Here is a 17,098-nt window from a genome sequence, read left to right on the forward strand (position 1 = left end):
TCTGCTCTTATTTATTCAGCCGCTCATCCGTGGCTACATATTTCATGATAACACCTAGTACTCCGGTCCATCGGTCCATACCTAAGTCCCTGTATACCCCAATCCCCTCGAGCAAAAGCCTGCTTAATAATTTATTTCCTTCGGAATTCTTTTTTTCCGACCTCGCTTCGTTTTATTGACAGCATCGAAGCACGGCAAATAAAATCAAATGCGCATTTTTATCGGTATCTGTACTCGCACGCATCATCCTATTAGGGTGGCTCATGTTTTTCTTTTAAATAAAGTATAGTATTATAATGCTAAAAAATAATAATTAATTTATTACGAATCATTAATGGCTAAGGATTTTTATAATAAATTTCGGATAAACATTCAAACCTAATTTATTTGAATAAAAGTATTCAATAAATTGTTGGTTCACCTTACTGTATAAAATGTTAACCCATCGTTACAGAAAAAAAACAATAAAACTCAACTTTCTGCTTTATAAATTATGAATCCTTCTGACAAGTGAGTCCACTCTAAAACCTTAAGTATCTTTATTCCGTTTTGTGTACCTACATATGTTTGTTCCTTTTTTTTTTTGTCTGTCTGGGTCGAGAAAACTTTCGTTGACACTAAAAACTTTCGCAGTAATGTGGTCAGCCCAGGTGGCCATTGATTAGGTGGGCGTGGCTGCGAAACTCCGCCTCTATTCAGTCACCTCTAACCATAAACTTTCGCAACATAAGTTTCTTGTTTTTCGCAACAAGCGAACATTTGTTGGAAAAAGTGGGTGGCATTAAACCCAACTGAGTGGCAGCAATTTGCGGATGATTTAATCAAGACTCACCTGGATGTGATCCACGAGACCTGTGGAGTCCATTCGCGATGCCACGTTGACGGCATTGCCCCAGATGTCATATTGCGGCTTGCAGGCTCCAATCACGCCAGCCACCACAGGACCAATGTTTATACCTGAAAATATAAATACAGACAATAAAACAAAGTTAAGCTTGGAAAGAGAAATTTTGCACTAAGAAAATAAGCTCTTAACTAGGCAATGAGTGAGTGATAATATGTTCAAAATGAACCCTAAATCATTTATCATTTATGATCTAGTTTTAGATCAACAAACTTGTTTAAATATTAAAATGTACACAAGTAATATTAGATACATTTTTATCAAAGAAAAACCACGTAAAATTAACTGTCTTTTAATAAAATAAAAAATGTTTTACACAAAGCAATTATAAAAGTGGCTATATCACTGAATTTACAACCTAAAATAATTAAATTTCAATTAAAAAAACAAATTTAACTATCTATGAATATAGGGTAAAGTTAGTTCCCAATTTAGCTCTTCTCAAAATAATTTCTTTCTCTAGTATTTCTCTCTCTGCAACTGGAGAAGCAAAAGGACTGGAGGACAAAGTTTGAGTGGCTCACCTATCCGCATCCGAAAGTTGTTGAAGGAGTGCATGTTGACCTCCTCGATCTTGTCGAACAGCTGGAGGGCGTACTCCGCCATGGCGGTCACGTGGGTGAAGTTCACCCGGTCGCAGGTGTTCGCCGTCAACCCGGAAGCCGCCATGTAAGTGGCGCCCGTGCTCTTGATTTTCTCAATGCAGCTGATGGAAATGGAAAGCGCAAAGATGGTGGCCGGAAATGGACCAGCCCGCAAAGTGGTTAGAACCCCGTTTAGCTGGAAAAGTAAGGTGGAGCAGATGGAGGACTCACCGGAAGCGCTCCTCGCTGAGCAGCTCGTCGAAGTCGGCGATAATCTCGTTCAGCAGACGCAGGCACTCCACGCCCTCGTTGTTGCCCTCCAGTTCCACGTAGAACTCGGAGAAGTTCGGAATGCTGGCGAACAGGATGCACACCGAGTCGCACTGCTCGTGGTACAAATCCTGTAACAATTCCAATCGAAAAATCAATTATATTCCTCCTGCAGAGTTGCTTGCATATGTTTAAAGGTGAGTGCTCTGAAGGGGACACTTTCGTATGGAATTCAAGATGTGAAAACCCTAAGAGGACCTTATACTATTATATCACTTTAATCTTGCTCTTAGGAACATTGTAATAAATTGTAAACCCCATTTCGATTAATGTAAAAAACTCTATGAGCATTTAAAAAAATTATGTCACTTAAACTTTGTTCATAGAAACTTGTTGAAATATTTCTTAAATTTATTTTATTGTATTGCTTAACTTCTGATAAACATATTTGACTGCTTTACAATTTTAGAAAGTTTTTCTTGTATAATTATGGCTAAGCTTAAATGGGACATTAACTTTGAAATTAGTATAATTTTTCTAGAAATACATAATATTTATCACATAACTTTATTGGCTTTTGTTTTTTTTATGATGACTTAGATAATTTCATTTTATTTAAGCTAATACTAATACCTGCTTTATAACGTTACACTTTGAATAAGTGTCATTTTATAAAATGACTTTACTTTAAATATTTGATCTTCAAATACTTTTGAGTAATCAATCATTCAGTGGAATCACTACTGGATGTAGCCAATAAAATAGAATGAAATTGGCTAATCCAACATTTGCTCAGTGTGCTTCTGTTGGCCGGGCTTAAGTTGAGCTCATTGGCTTTTGTCCCGCTGCCAAAGTGGCTGCTCGTTGGCCATCAAATGCGGCTGCTAAGCTTGTTGAATTTGCATTTAATGTGGGCGGCTGCCACGGCTGCTTCCCCGCCTCCAAACTACATATATAGTATAAACCCCCGACTTTCCACCTTGCCGCAAGTGCAGTGAAATGTTTTCAGGCCGCATACACGTGGTCACATCACAGATTTTCCCTTCCCTTTTCCACTTTACAATGTAGGTGGGTCCTTTTCCCAATCTGAATCCTTCGCCACCAACTAAATGCCCGTCCCTTTTCCTCTGGCTCCTCTGCATTTGGAGCAGATTTCACAGCCACAAAGTTTTTTAATATGTTGAGCAGTTTGCCTGCGTGCATCGTGATTCATGGATTTATGGCCACTATATGGCCGAAAATGGTACACACAGTGGTTGCCTGGTTAACTTTAGTGCAAATTTACTATTTTTGAAAGATTGTTAAGAAAATCAGAGCTTTGGCATTTAATGTGAGTTAAATTGTTGAGATTTTAAGAGAAGAAAAAATTAACTAATTACAAACCATTTTAATTTTAATATTTTATTATAATAATAATTTTGGCAATCGTTAAATCTTCAATGTAACATCCCTTAAACTACGTACTTTGATGATCTAATATTATAATCCAATATCAATAAAGTTTAAAACCTATTGCTTGTCACACTTTATTTCCCTATTTTGACCACCTCTGTATTAAATGGTATTTGGTTGTGCACTTGTAGTTTGAATTATTATTTTGTACTCACGTCAAGGTGCTTTTCGCGGCTCAGAAAATGCTCGGCAACGTGAACGGGCAAAATGTTTTCGAGCAGTTTACGATTATAAGCCTGCAGGTGCTCCATATCCTCCTTTTCCTCTGCAAAAAATCACAAAAAAAATACAAAAACGAAACAAACATCAGCGGAAGCCCAAAAAGAGGGTAAAAAAAAAACGCAAGCGTGAAATTGAAATATCAGTTTATCAGTTTACCGAAGCGGAAAGTAAAAGCGCCGAAACAGAAAGCACAAAACTCAAAACACATTGCCATTACCCGAAAAAAGGAAAATCTGGGGAAAATGTTCGAGTGTGTTTGTGCGAGAGTGGTAGTGCAATTGTGCACTAATACTAATGAAGTGGCTTATATGCTGCGAGTTTTCCCAATCCCTCAGTCGCTTTTCCTTGGAGGGAATCATCCTAAGCCACTGACAGTGTGTCAAACGGAAAATGCGACGTCATCAGCAGAGGAAAATTACTCAAACTTTCCAACTCTCGAATTTTAATCAGCACAATAATTTGAGAGGTTTCTATTAGATAAAAGAGTAGTTTTCCAAATATATTTGCAAATGTGGGAAAGTGCTTTAAACTGTGCGTATACTTGATATTTGAAGATATAACGAAATAAAGGTTTCCCTTTTATAATTACGTTACGTTACGTTAAGTTCAAGTTATGATGTTACGTTTGTAAAAATTACGTATAATTATTTTAACAGTTGCTAGAAATTGTATTGAATTTACAAACTTTTTACCATAACCAATATAAATTAGCATATAACCTAGTTGAAAACTATTCTCGCAACTATTTTAGCATTCACTTTGACCGTTTAAACTTTTTACAAGTTAGAACTTTCACTCGGCTGCCATTCACTTTGTGCGCTTCGCTTAATTTCCACACTTTTCACTTTCCCGTTTTCCACTTGCCACTCCGGCCGTAATTAAAGTTGACTCACCCGTGGCTTGGAGCTTCCAAATGAAGTCCAGGCGGTAAGTGGCCTCCGTTTGGTGGCTGTGGAAGATCAGGGCCAGCATAAATGCAAAAAGGAAGATGGAATCAATTATGTAGCGCAGCAGGGCCTCCTCATTCCTATTCCATTTGCCATTTTCCCAGGTTGTTTTCGTTGTTGTCCAGGTGAGAAAAGGTGCAATCGTCCGGTGGAATGGCGACAATGACGAAGTTATTCCGGTCCATTAAAGTGTAATACGGAAATGGAAGAAGAATTGTTACTGCGTCGGGTTGATAAATGGAATCCAACTGGATTCTGGTTTCTGTATTCTGGATTCAGGGCGGGTGCTAAATACAATTTTAATGCAGTTTGCGGCTGCCGTAAATGCAATTCAGCTGCTGCCAAGTCAGCAAAGCCCGAGTGGGTGACCCCCTTAACACCCTTAACCCTTAACCCCCGCCTCGTTTCCCCTTTAACCCACTGAAGCGAACTGGAATTGCATTACGCCATAATTCGTTTTCATTCAGAGATAGCGCAGCTGCCTCGCTGAATGCGGAATGCGGCATGTTGCTGTTGCATTCTATATGTTGCAACTTGTACTTACGCCAACTCCTGGCTGATTTCCCTGCTGCGCGAGTACAGGAAGGAGGAGCAGGCCATGTAGCTGCCGGAGGCCAGCAGCAGGAGCAGCAGCTTGAGCAGGATCCGCAGGACCTGGTAGGTGGCACAGCTCATCATCGAGAGCAGCGTCAGTAGCAGGAACGTCTGCGGGGACAGGAAAAGCGAGTCAGGGAATTATATATTCGAGGTCGGCCCACTCAGAGAACAATTGCGGTTTTCATTTGCCAAGAAAGCTGCATGTGCGGTTAAGTGTTGACAGCTAGACATAATTTTAAAATCCTTATGGCTTGCAAGACGTAATATAATGTCTAGCATTTTGACTTTATGTAATGTAATGTAAATAATCTAATAATGTCATGTAAATATTTACATTTGAAATCATGTACGAGTGCAAGTTACAATTACATTTTACCGAAATTCTTCTTATTGAATTGAAGATAATAGTGCTTCTAAAATTCTAAAAACATTTCATAAAAACAATGTTTATTTAAAAAAAAAATTTAAGTAACTTAGACTTCTTCAGTTTAATTAATTTATGCGCACATAGTTTTTTTTATCATATTTATTAAATATTTGACAGTGCTTAAATTTTTTCAATATTTTACTGTTTAAACATTTTAGTTTGTAAATGTATATAAAATCCTTAAGTGTAAATTTCAAAATATTGTTTATATATCTTAAATTTATTTCTAATGGTAGCTACCACTTGATTAAATTATATATTCCTCATGAAGGTGTAATAATGAGTTTTCCTAACCGAAAAAAACCTTTTTTTGCCATGTCGGTTTAAGTGATTAACTCCTATTCGTCTGCACACTCACTCACATTGTAGGCCAGGTAGAAATCACAGCGGGGTTCCTCGCGGGCAAACATCTCGGCGTCGAGCTGCTCGGCATTCAGACTTGCATTTCCGCTGACGTCCAGCCAGAAGCGCTTCCTCTGGAGCAACTCCAGTTGGCGGGCCGACTCCTGGAACTATGGAGAGCATGACTAATTAGCTGTCCGGCCATGAAACTCACATTAGACAGGCCTAACGATCTGCGGGCGGACTTTAACGACCCTCGAAAAGGCGCCCATCCCCATTCGAGATTGTCCATTAAGCGCGGCCCAAAATGAATACGAATGCCTCTTAAAGTGCCATTAAATGCGGCCCGCAACAAGCACAAAAGTGACAACGAAATGTCAAGGAACTGGAACTCGGGGACCCTTCGAGACTTGCCACAGACAAAAGCCATGGGCAATGGAAAATGTGCCACGGGGCAGGTAACAAGTTGCCCATAAAGCCGCCTCTCACTTCATCACACGAGCTTGATCCTCGGGGCCAAAGGACTCTTCTCCTTCTCCCCTCTTTGCCACTGCCACTGCTCTTGGCCAATGTCGAACTTTAATGGAAAAACTTTTGTTTTGACGCGCCCCAAACAACAAAACACAGCACAACACAACACATCGTAGAACGCAACAAGCGCGCCCCCGATTTTGTTTGGACTACAAAACGTAAATTTTATTTTTATTCCTCTTAAGAGAGGCTGGCTCAACCCCTGGAATTTCTAGACGGAAACTTTTGCCCCACGAGCTCACACAAATGCACAGCAAATGAGGACTAAAAAACAAGTTGGAATAACTTGACTTGGTCGAGTTTGGGATGCCCTAAAACGGAGGTAAAATGGCCTCCAGGCAGTTGGGATTCATTTTTATTTCGGTACATAAACTCTGTGGATGGAAATCATCTCGAGTCTCTTTTCTATGATAGCGAAATTTTCGCATTTGTTGCGCATACGCAGCGTGTGTCGCATTTAAGTCAACGGGAAATCAAGTGTGTGCGGGAGCGGAAAGAACTTTTTTGGCAGAAGTAGACAACGAAAATGTTTTTGACAAATATTCCTGCAGTTGATAACGTTTATTGAAGCGGGAGGACGAATGGTGATTTATATTCATAACGTTTTGTATTTATAAAGGTAAATATTTATGGTAAAACAAGCAATAAAATTGAAGGAATTGCAACAATTTATAAACCTCTAAGGCAATTGAATATGTAAATTTATTTTACATAATGAACTGTAAAATAAAAGCTATAAAGTAAAATTATTAAAACCAAAATAAATAGAATTTTAAAATACAACACTTATTGTTAATTAAAATCAAACTTCAATTTTTGATTGGATTTATTAAAATTAAAGGAAAACCCAGTTCTTAGAAACATGGAAACATGGAATATAAAAAGTTTGCCATTCGACTACGAAATATTCCACAAACCCTTTGAAATATTTTAATGAATAATAATTAATTCCTCCTTTTTCCGTTAAAGCCACTTTAAATTCCCTCAAATATTTATGGCATATTATAGGCCCGTCAATTAATAACAGACAGCGATTAACCCGGCGATTAATTTATAAGCACTCACCATGGCCAACAAAGTGGTAAGGACAATCAGGGCGACGCTGGCGAAGGCGAAAAACTGCGATATCCTGCGATTGCTATGAATGCGCAATGAGAAGCGTTTGATGTCCGATGGCAGCTAAAAAGTTTGGCATTCCGCCGGATGAAAAATGCACAATGACAACAACAACAATTCCCTCCATTCCACTCCACTCCACTCGACTCTTTGTGTGCTTACCTGAAAGTTGATTTTATGACATGCCACCAGAAATACCAGCAGTCCGAGCAGAAACAGAGCGCCAGTGGACAAGGCCAAAGTCAGTGGGGAGCTGGAAAATGGAGGAGCAGAGAGCAGAGAGCGGTTTTGTTTTTGGCTGCCAATTTAAATGGGTAGCAACTTTTTGGGCAACACGTATACGCAGTGGTGCCTGCAAAAGAGTTTCGTGGGGAATCGCCTCGCTTGGACGCCCCCCGAAAAACATCATCAGCTGGAATGGCTAACCCGTTTCCTGTTTTAGAGTCACATTTCCCCCGAATCCCCAATCCCGAATCCCCGCGAACTCACCTCTGGAAGACCACCAGCCGCATTATGCTGGTGCCGAGCAAAACCAACAGACTGCAGTAGAAGTACACACACAACATGCGATCCGGTTCGCTGGCGTACTGCAAAACAGCAAAATCGGAAAAGAGCAAAAGAGCAAAATAGAGTGGTAAAAGCCCGACTTAGATATACATTATGTAGGTTTGTTTACTGCAGAGGGGGAACAATGGCCCAGAAATAAGTATTCGCCGCTGGTTTTAGCTTCTGACATCGTGAAACATAAGCCAGCGAATGTAAATAACCTTTTATGTTTAGCTGCAGGAGCTTATTTTTAGGACGTACTCTCAACTCCTCTTTTCGGGTTAAATATTATATAAATAGCTTTAGACGAATGCTGTATTTTAATTTAACTGAGTTGTTGAAGCTAAAGAGTATTAAGGATAAATGTCTAAAAAGTTGGACAAATAATGTAAGGCAGAATAATCAAATTTTTTGAAACAACCCCTTTCAAAATTTGCAAAAAAAAAAAGGGTTTGCCGAAAATGGATCAAAGTTCACTAAAACTTAGCCCATAACTTTTCTAATTTTGAAGTGGCAAACCTCTAAATGTTTTGTATTTCAATTCTCTAACTATATGCATCATTAGTTAATTTTTTTATTTTTGACAGATTTTTTTTGTCAATTTTGATGATCAATTAACCAAATCTTAAGGCCATTAAATTTCTTATTTTAATCATTTTATTTTTGTTTCCCCTTGCTGTGTAAGATATTTATTGCTGGTTATTGTAATAATTTTTTCAAGTTTTCATTAAGTGTTTACCTTTCTCTCCAGCCCATTATCCTTGAAGCAGAGCAGCAAGGACTGACAGTGCTCGGCCCTCAGATGATCAATGCTGCGGGCATCGATCGCTCGCATTAGATACTCGTTCACCTCGTCCTCGGGATCCTTCGTACTTTCTGAACTGTCACCAAATCCGAATCTACAAATAAAATAAAGGAATATTTTTGTACATAAGCTGTTTACCAAGAATACAGATTAAGCAACGGAAACCTTACTTGGAAGTGTGTTTCTGTGCGGTTCCATGACCCATCATACGCAGCTCCTTGGAAATATTCCCATTCACCTGCAGACGATTCCTGGACTTCTTGTGCTGAAATCAAGTAATCCATCACTCATAATATCTGCTAATCTAATTAAAGTAGCTTAACTCACAGGTCTGTATATATCCCCCGGCACTATAAGATACGTTTCAATCTGATGATCCTTGAGATACGAATTGCGTTCGTTTCCCTTGCCAACTTCCACTTCGTAATCGCCATCCAAACACTTTAGAGTCTCCTTGGTGATGTGAACGCGACTGAAAAATAAAAAAAAAGAACAGAGAACACATTCCAATGATTATCTTTATCAGCTTATGGTTTCCGTTTTTTTTCTTATTTTTTATGTGGTGGCATTAAGCGGAAAATTCAGTTAACCACAGGAAACACTCACATTACCCGCCACACAAACCCATTTTCCATCCCCTTCCGCTGCATTTCTATTTTTCCCAAGTCAGCTAAATAGTTTTTAATGCTGTTCTCGGAGTGAAAACCCGCAACAGATGCTCCTGGCTTGCCGACATCCTTCGGCTGCCAAGTAACTGCCTGCTGTTGATACTATTGATAATTACACGACGCTTTGTTATGGATTGCTGCAGACTGCAGTTCACATTCCCCGCAGGCAAACTTCTCCTCAGGCGGCTAACGAACTTTTTACATGCCACGCTCGCTCAACTCTCGGCAGAAATTGCAGCTTATCAGGCATCCAGCCAAGGCGATGGCTATAACCTTAGCTATGTTGGCCAAAAGCACCACCCAGTGCAGCTATTTGCTTTTAATTTCACCCGGGACAGGACTAACAAACGAGCTGCCGTCGTTCGGCTGACCCAAATAAACTCAACAGTTACTTAAACTTCCACCCAAAGTCGCAGCGTGAATATTCGCAAAAAAAAAAGGAAAACAACACAGAAGGAAAGCGGAGGAGGAAAATGCTCGTAACCGGGAAAATAATAGAGGACTACTTCGACCCTTTGTTATCTATTATTTTGGGACACTTTAACTGGTGCTTACAACTAGTTGAAGTGGGCAAAGGAGTGTACTAAAATAGACAAAACAAACTGAAACATGCAAAGTTGTTCCGCTGAGTTTGTAAGTCAATAATATGCCCTTTCATTTTTACTACTAGAAAACTCTATTAAACTTTACTTTATTAAAAATTTATTACAAAAAAAATTAATTTAGTCTTACATATCATAGATTTTACCTACTAAAAAGATGAAAGACATGTTGAAAACTAGGAATTTTTTAAATTAAATAAAAGTTTCTTTTAAACAGTTTACGTGACTGATAAAAAGTAACCCAACGTAACGTAAGATACGTAACCACATTTTAAAATATACCTACATATTTATTTTAGTTTTAAAAGGCTTATTAATAACTGAACCTTGAATTGAGCTATTTTATAGAACTAACTTTTTATTTAACTATTTCTTTTCTAAACCAGTCTAATATACCCTAGCTAACCTGAACTTCAGATATCCAGGGTATGTGAGCAGTAACAAATTGCTCAAGTGTTGAAGTGCAGCTGAATCAACAGCAACAAAATATTGTTGCGGGGCACTTATCAGTGGTGGGCGGACTGGGGCAGCGGTGGGCGTGGCATGCAAATTGTGGGCCATAATCGATTGGGTGGGCTATTCGCAAAGTGGGGGTAAAAGGGGTTTTCCAAAGGGGAAAACTCGGGGTGAGCACTCGTAAGTTACCAATAACTTGACGCCTTTGGCTGGCCACAAGACGCATGCAAAATGCTGTGTGTGTACGGCAATTACAACGATTAAGACCACAATGGAGAGGCACACCCTCGAGCCTCGAAGGACGCAGGTCGCAGGATAATGGATAGAGCATGAAGGAGGAAGGACGAAGGACGAACCGCAAAGCAGCGACACTTTTGGACTTTCAAGTGCCTTTATGGTAGGTGCTTCAAACAATACAACTTCCGGCCGACCACAGCAAGTTGGCTTTAATTGTTTGGCCCACCGCTTTTATTGGCCAGCATTTCGAGGGAGTGGAACATAAACCGATAAACATTTCCTCCTTTCACAAACCATTATTCACAGCTGTCGCCAGAAGTGGCTCAAACTGACCGAAGCGGGATTTTCACTGGATTGAATTGGATTTGCTGGCGAAATGGAATTGAATTTCCTACTGGCGACTGGCAGCACAATGAATTGAATTGAATCGAAGCGGATTTACCAGACCCAGCCCACAAAATGGCCAAGACAATGGCCACTTTCAAGTGTCAACCGATGACAGCCGAAGACGCCGGATCAATTAATTTCAGCCGGGAGATTAGAGGATGATTGGTAGGAGTAGTAGTAGTAGTACACTCACCCTGGGATTCCACCGCTTTCCATGTGGTTGGCCAGAGTGACGTCATTGGACCAAACGTCGAACTGCCACTTGACCAGGCCCAAAACGCCGCAGTGCACTCGGCCAGTATGGATGCCAACTCGCATGTTCACATTCACGGCCATCACCTCGCGGACAAGACTGCAAAACAAAAGCAGAGGAGCAGCAAACAAAGGATAAAGATTGGATCACTTAAAAAAATAAATGTTTTTTTTCCAAATTGAAAAATATACATATTATCCATTTTAAAGATTTATAAAACCCATTTATAAAGATAGCATTGCGTTACTTAACAATTAGGAAATTGATTTATAATTTGCCTGATCAACAAAGAAATAAAACAAACTGCAGTACCAATTTACTGCTAATTTTTAATTAATTTTGAAGCACAACAAAAAAAAGCTATCTAAAATTATAATAAATGCAACCAAGAAAGCTATATTATTTTGCAAATTGATAAATTTAAGTATAACCATAAATACTTTTTTAACAATAATTTAATCTTTAACTTATGATATATCATATCCATTATACTTTCTGTAAATTTCATTTCATTTAAACACCATTTTAAATAAATAAATAAATTTAAAATGTGTATTTATTTTATATATATCTTTAACTTATGATATATTATATCCATTATAATTTCTGTAAATTTCATTTCATATAAATACCATTTTAAAGATATGTTTTCCCCCGTGTACCACCCATAACAAAAGCCGCAAAACAGCAGTTTGCCTTTGTGTTTCTGTGTTCCTATGTTTCTGTGTTCCTGCTTGCAGATACGGATGCGGATACAACAGATACAGATACTCACGCGATGGCGTCAATCATATCGAGTCCCATTTCGACGGCACAATGGGCGTGATCCGGACGGGGTTCTGGCAGCCCGGAGACGCAGTAGTAGCAATCGCCCAGCAGCTTAATGCGCAGACAATGATGCTCCGCAGCCAATCGATCAAAGCTGCAATGGATTTGGAGATGGAAGTGCAAAAGTGGAAACAAAGAAGTTGAAAATGCTACTAGAAAATCGCAAAAAAAAGCAGAAGCTCCTGACTACAATAAGCGTAAGCTATCATTTCTCATCTAACTTTATTGGAAGGAAAGTAAGCTCTGAACAAAAGGAGGAAAAGGGTTCGAAAAAAGTATTACTTTCGGGAAACGGAGACCCAATTAAAATGAACTAAATTGTGGCATTTATTCTTGGTACCAAAAGCTTCCAATTAATAAAAGGTCGTTCTATTCAATAACCTTCGCTTTAAAAGGTCAAGCCCATCAATTATTAATGCTTCTCTATAACCCAAAAATATTCCTGAAAATTAATATATTAAAGTGGTTGGGAACGATAATCATGTGGCCTCTATAAACACCCCTTTCCTAGTGTCTCAATTTTATCCTGTCTTCATCCATAAAACCAACTTGTTACTAGTCTCTAAGCTCGTTGGCAAAAAGGTCAGCATCTTTATTTGTTTGCCTCGGGGTCAGTTTCACTTTGTTCACTTCGAGCAATTAATACAGCCGAAGGCTCTGTCTGGGATTCAGTTTCATGAATAACACGAGGAACCAGACAGATAGATAGGCACTGGAAAAAATCGATTTTATTCCTTTCAAGTGGAAAAATTTAAACATTGAAAAGGGAAAAAATTTGGATAAGTGCAGATGATAACTAGCAGATATTTTGTTTTCTTTAAACTTTTTCTATCAATTATTTCTTTACGAAATTCAGTTTAAAATTCTGAATTCCATTTTTGTATGGTAATGCGAAATAAAACTTTAAATATGTTATCCACTTTTTTAAGGTCTATAAAATACTTTTATGTGTTTGATTTTTGGGGCTTGTTTTTAGCTACAATTGCTCTTTAAAATTTGTGGAAATTTGTTCTGTACTTTCGAGGAGTGTATTTACTGGTTTGCCATTAATTATGGACACATCCTCCGGCCCATCCAACTGGCCATTTCAGTGGGCACAACCAGTTCCCAACCGAATACTCACCGGGCGAAGAGCTCGTTCAGCAGACGCACCAATTCCTCGGCGGTGCACTGATCCGAAAGGCTGGTGAAACCGCAAATGTCCGCAAAAAGGATGCTGGAATGGCGAAAATGGGAAATATGAGACCGAGAGCCTTTGCAACTGACGTACATAGAGTGAAAAACAGTACAAAAAAAGCAGCAATAGGTTTTTGGTTTTAAAACCAAGATAACCTTGTCCTTTAGTAAGCAAATTTCACTACCGAAGTTCGTGAAAACATTTTTGTGACAGCTCTCCTTAAAATCAAAACGTTGAAGTGATTTCAACTTTTTTTTTCTGTGCAGCAATCAAAATTCATTTTTAAACTGCGGTTGTTTTTGCTGAAGCGTTAAATTGTTGAGGTTAAAATGCCCTGTTCTCTTTTCCTTCTACTTATTTCCAATATAAAGTATTCCTTATATAAAATCTTCTAAGTGTTTCAAATTGCTTTTTTAAAGTAGCTGCTTCTGGGGAATTTTTAATATATTCATTCTTCGCCTTTAAACTGAATAAGCTTCCGTCTTCGTGGATATTTTTCCCCCCTTTATTTTAGGCTGAATTATGTGTCGGTTATTTATTCTCGTAAATCTAACAATGTTAAATCCTTTTTCACGTTACTCCTGGCCCAAACAACCTGGCCATGTGTTGACAGAGCCACGTTAGCACAGCCAGTTGCTACTTTCTGCTGATTTTACGACTCGTAACTGAGAAGGGCTTAGTCGGATCAGCGCGTAATTTAATACAAAATGGCTGAGCAAAAGTTTTGGGAGGGTAAACATAAGGCACAGAAACAATAGCTACTCGTTAAGCAAATTGAAAGAAGGAATACTCTCCTTGCGATGTTTATTAACTTCAATTTAAATCATGAAAAAGAGAGAGATATCACGTCTCTTGTAAGTATTTTCCATAAGAAACAAATTTATATGACTTTTAAGATTGCCTCTAGAATTTCCATTTAGGATCTTCAAGAAGCGTCACGCACTCTGTATCTTTATCTTTATCTTTCCAGCTGTAAATCACTTTTCCTCCTTGACAACCTCAAACAGAAATCGCAGCAACTCCTTTTAAATGGAAGCGAGCCAAAAGCAACAGACTGAGGACATTTCTGGCTCAAACAGGTGCGCCTTAAAGTATGCTTTATTATGCTCGGTTGGCTGCCGTATATGTGTGTGTGAGTGTGCGTGTGTGTGTGCTTGTGTGTTTTCACTTATGTGTGCGTAGCGCTGTGCACTTGCTTCAGCTCCTTTTTGGCTTTGCATACAAATTCATTGCTCGCGTTACACGCTCAGACATTCAGACATTCGGAGATTCCCAGCCAAACAATTTATTGACTTTGCATGCAAATAAATTCCCCAGCCCCGAATATCCTGCCATCCTGCCATCCTTTCCATCCTGCTATCAAGTCCACTCACCTGACGTTCTCGTGCCGCTGGATGTATATCTTGTGGAACTGGGTGTCACGTGGCTGGCCCGCAATGTCGTCCTTCATCTCCATGGCCACATGGCGCGGCAGCACCGACAGCAACAAGCGTTCCTGCAACAAATGGATCTGCTTTAAAACCATCCAACGCATCCATTACGGCCACCCGAAGTGCGACTCAGAGTTAAATCTGCTCCGGGATCAGTCTGCATAAATTAACTTTACGATTTCGTACTCTATAAAAATAAAGTCCCTCATTTTCTAAGTGAATTTTAAATCCTGTTGTACAATGGTAATAAAAAACTTTATGAATGTATAAACTTTTTAAAGTTAAAGTTGCAGGCATTTTATTTATGCAGATAATAGATTTTTGTTTCATTCAATTTTGATTGGTGAAAGTGTGCTTGTTCAAAAATATATAAAATTTATCACATTGATAATTTGTGTTGCTTTAGAACTTAAAGTAGATCCTTATGAAATTTCTTAATCAGAGCTCTTTAATATTTTTCCCTCGCAATTTATATTTTTAGTTCAAAAAGCCATGATCAAAAGGTGTCGTAACATTATGGAATCTCCACATGAAGCGCCATTTACTTGTTGTTTTCGAGATAAAAGGCCACCGAAACTTGGAGGAGGTGTAGGTTATTCCGAAAAGACAGAGATGAATCAGCACCCCGCTGCTCCTCAGTCAACATTCCGTTTGATGCAAACAATTTGTGAGAAATTTGCTCGAAGTTCATTTGTGTGCCTTTTGGTTTGTTCGTTGGCCTTTTCATGTTATACACCTACATGCCAATAAAACACCTGATGATTTTTCTTTGTCAACAGTTACAAAGGGGTTTTCCTTAGTGAGAAATGCTGCCTACAGTAAAATATGGTAATAAAGATATTTCTCATAAGTAATTATGTTTTTGGTAGGAAGTGAGGTAGGATTTCCAATGCATAAGATACTTTTTTATGATAGTTGTTTTTGCTTTTGTTCTGTTTCTAATATCTTAAAGCTCTTCCCCTTTTATAAATGCAATTTTCAACCTAAAATACCACTCACCTGTTGTTGATTTTCGCGCTGTGTTCTAAGTCTGGCCTCGATGCATTGGCGCGTCTCGATGAAAGCCTTCCTCTGGGCCTTCTCCTTGGGCCAGTGGGTGTAGACCCCGGTGAGATTGGCCAGGAGCATTGCCACCAGTGTGCAGAGCAGCTGCGGAAGGAGATTGCGGCATTAATGACATTACGAGCCATAAATACAAGGAAAACAACACTTAGGCAGCTGCTACGAGGGCCCTCCACATTCTCGATTTCATTCAATTTGGCGGCAATTTAATTTCATTTCATTCACGTCGACTCCCTGGCCCTTGGACACGTGCCACTCTCAGCTGCCGAGCTGCTGTTTTTCCCCCTGATTTTCCCATATTTTCCCATCCTCCAGCTCGCAAAGGAGGCAATTAAACCTAGATGGCTGCCCTTTCTGATGCTGAAATGCGCCGTATTTCAATTTTATTATTCGCTAAATCAATTTGCATTTGCGGCTCAGTGCGAATGCCAAACCTGTTGATAGATGGCTTTATGCTTCATTTGCAATGTAAACAACAGCAGTGGCATAAGTTATTTTATACACCAAAGCCAATTTGCCCTTCAAGCCAAAAGCCTATTAATCCAATTAGCAAATGGAGCAGAAAGACGGTTTATAAACAGCATAAGTTATCTTTAAATCCATTATTCAAAAATTCTACCTGCTCCATTTAAACTTAATTGTTTATGTTAAAGAAACTTTCCAGGTTATTTAAAACGCCATTTCATGACCCTTTGTCTCTTGAACAGTTGAGTTTTACAACTTCCCGTCGGTATACAAATTTATTTAAATGCTTTTTATTCGTGTAATTACACTCGCAATTAAAATAGATTGAATTTAATCACATGCATGCCACAGTAATTTACGAAGTCGAAGACCACACCTGTGTCACGTTTTTCTCACTCCCTTTCGAAGCTTTTACTCCAGTTTATTTCCATTGATTTTTTTTATCAACTTTTCAAGTAATTTAAAATGACTGTACTACAATTTCATTCACTCCATTTTAAGCTAATTATACTCCTTTTCCTTTCTTTGTGGTTTAGACAAGAATTTAATTTACTCCAGCTGAACTCAATTGCATTTTAAAAATAATCTTCTTAAAAACATTAGTTTTTAATAATCCATATAATAATTTATGAAGCAATAGCAATTCCTTGAAAATGTTTTTATATAGATGAACCTAATTTTATATGAATCAATCCGTTTAAGCTCAATTGTACAATTTTACTTGTCTGTTCCTCTTAAATGGAAGTAAAGGAAACAGCCATAACCAATCTACACTAAACTCAAGCCACAG

The 17,098-nt window shown here is 38.7% G+C and overlaps 1 protein-coding gene across 4 annotated transcripts in view; it reads right to left on the bottom strand.

Annotated features, from left to right (window-relative positions):
* LOC108089374 (adenylate cyclase type 5) overlaps positions 1-17,098 on the bottom strand; it is a 43,312-nt gene that overhangs the window by 3,110 nt on the left and 23,104 nt on the right. For all 4 annotated transcript variants that reach the window (XM_017187552.2, XM_017187551.2, XM_017187550.2 and 1 more), the window contains 18 exons: positions 15,781-15,930; positions 14,725-14,846; positions 13,298-13,390; positions 12,122-12,268; positions 11,287-11,445; positions 9,071-9,215; positions 8,914-9,008; positions 8,678-8,837; positions 7,882-7,979; positions 7,555-7,645; positions 7,342-7,455; positions 5,766-5,915; positions 4,924-5,084; positions 4,326-4,459; positions 3,366-3,475; positions 1,720-1,889; positions 1,429-1,610; positions 833-957 (listed from right to left, as the gene is read on the bottom strand). In XM_017187552.2, the coding sequence (XP_017043041.2) occupies positions 833-957; positions 1,429-1,610; positions 1,720-1,889; positions 3,366-3,475; positions 4,326-4,459; positions 4,924-5,084; positions 5,766-5,915; positions 7,342-7,455; positions 7,555-7,645; positions 7,882-7,979; positions 8,678-8,837; positions 8,914-9,008; positions 9,071-9,215; positions 11,287-11,445; positions 12,122-12,268; positions 13,298-13,390; positions 14,725-14,846; positions 15,781-15,930 (2,406 nt within the window). The remainder of the gene's footprint in view (positions 1-832; positions 958-1,428; positions 1,611-1,719; positions 1,890-3,365; positions 3,476-4,325; positions 4,460-4,923; positions 5,085-5,765; positions 5,916-7,341; positions 7,456-7,554; positions 7,646-7,881; positions 7,980-8,677; positions 8,838-8,913; positions 9,009-9,070; positions 9,216-11,286; positions 11,446-12,121; positions 12,269-13,297; positions 13,391-14,724; positions 14,847-15,780; positions 15,931-17,098) is intronic.

Source organism: Drosophila ficusphila, unplaced genomic scaffold, assembly GCF_018152265.1.
Source record: "Drosophila ficusphila isolate 14025-0441.05 unplaced genomic scaffold, ASM1815226v1 contig_286, whole genome shotgun sequence".
NCBI lineage: Eukaryota > Metazoa > Arthropoda > Insecta > Diptera > Drosophilidae > Drosophila > Drosophila ficusphila.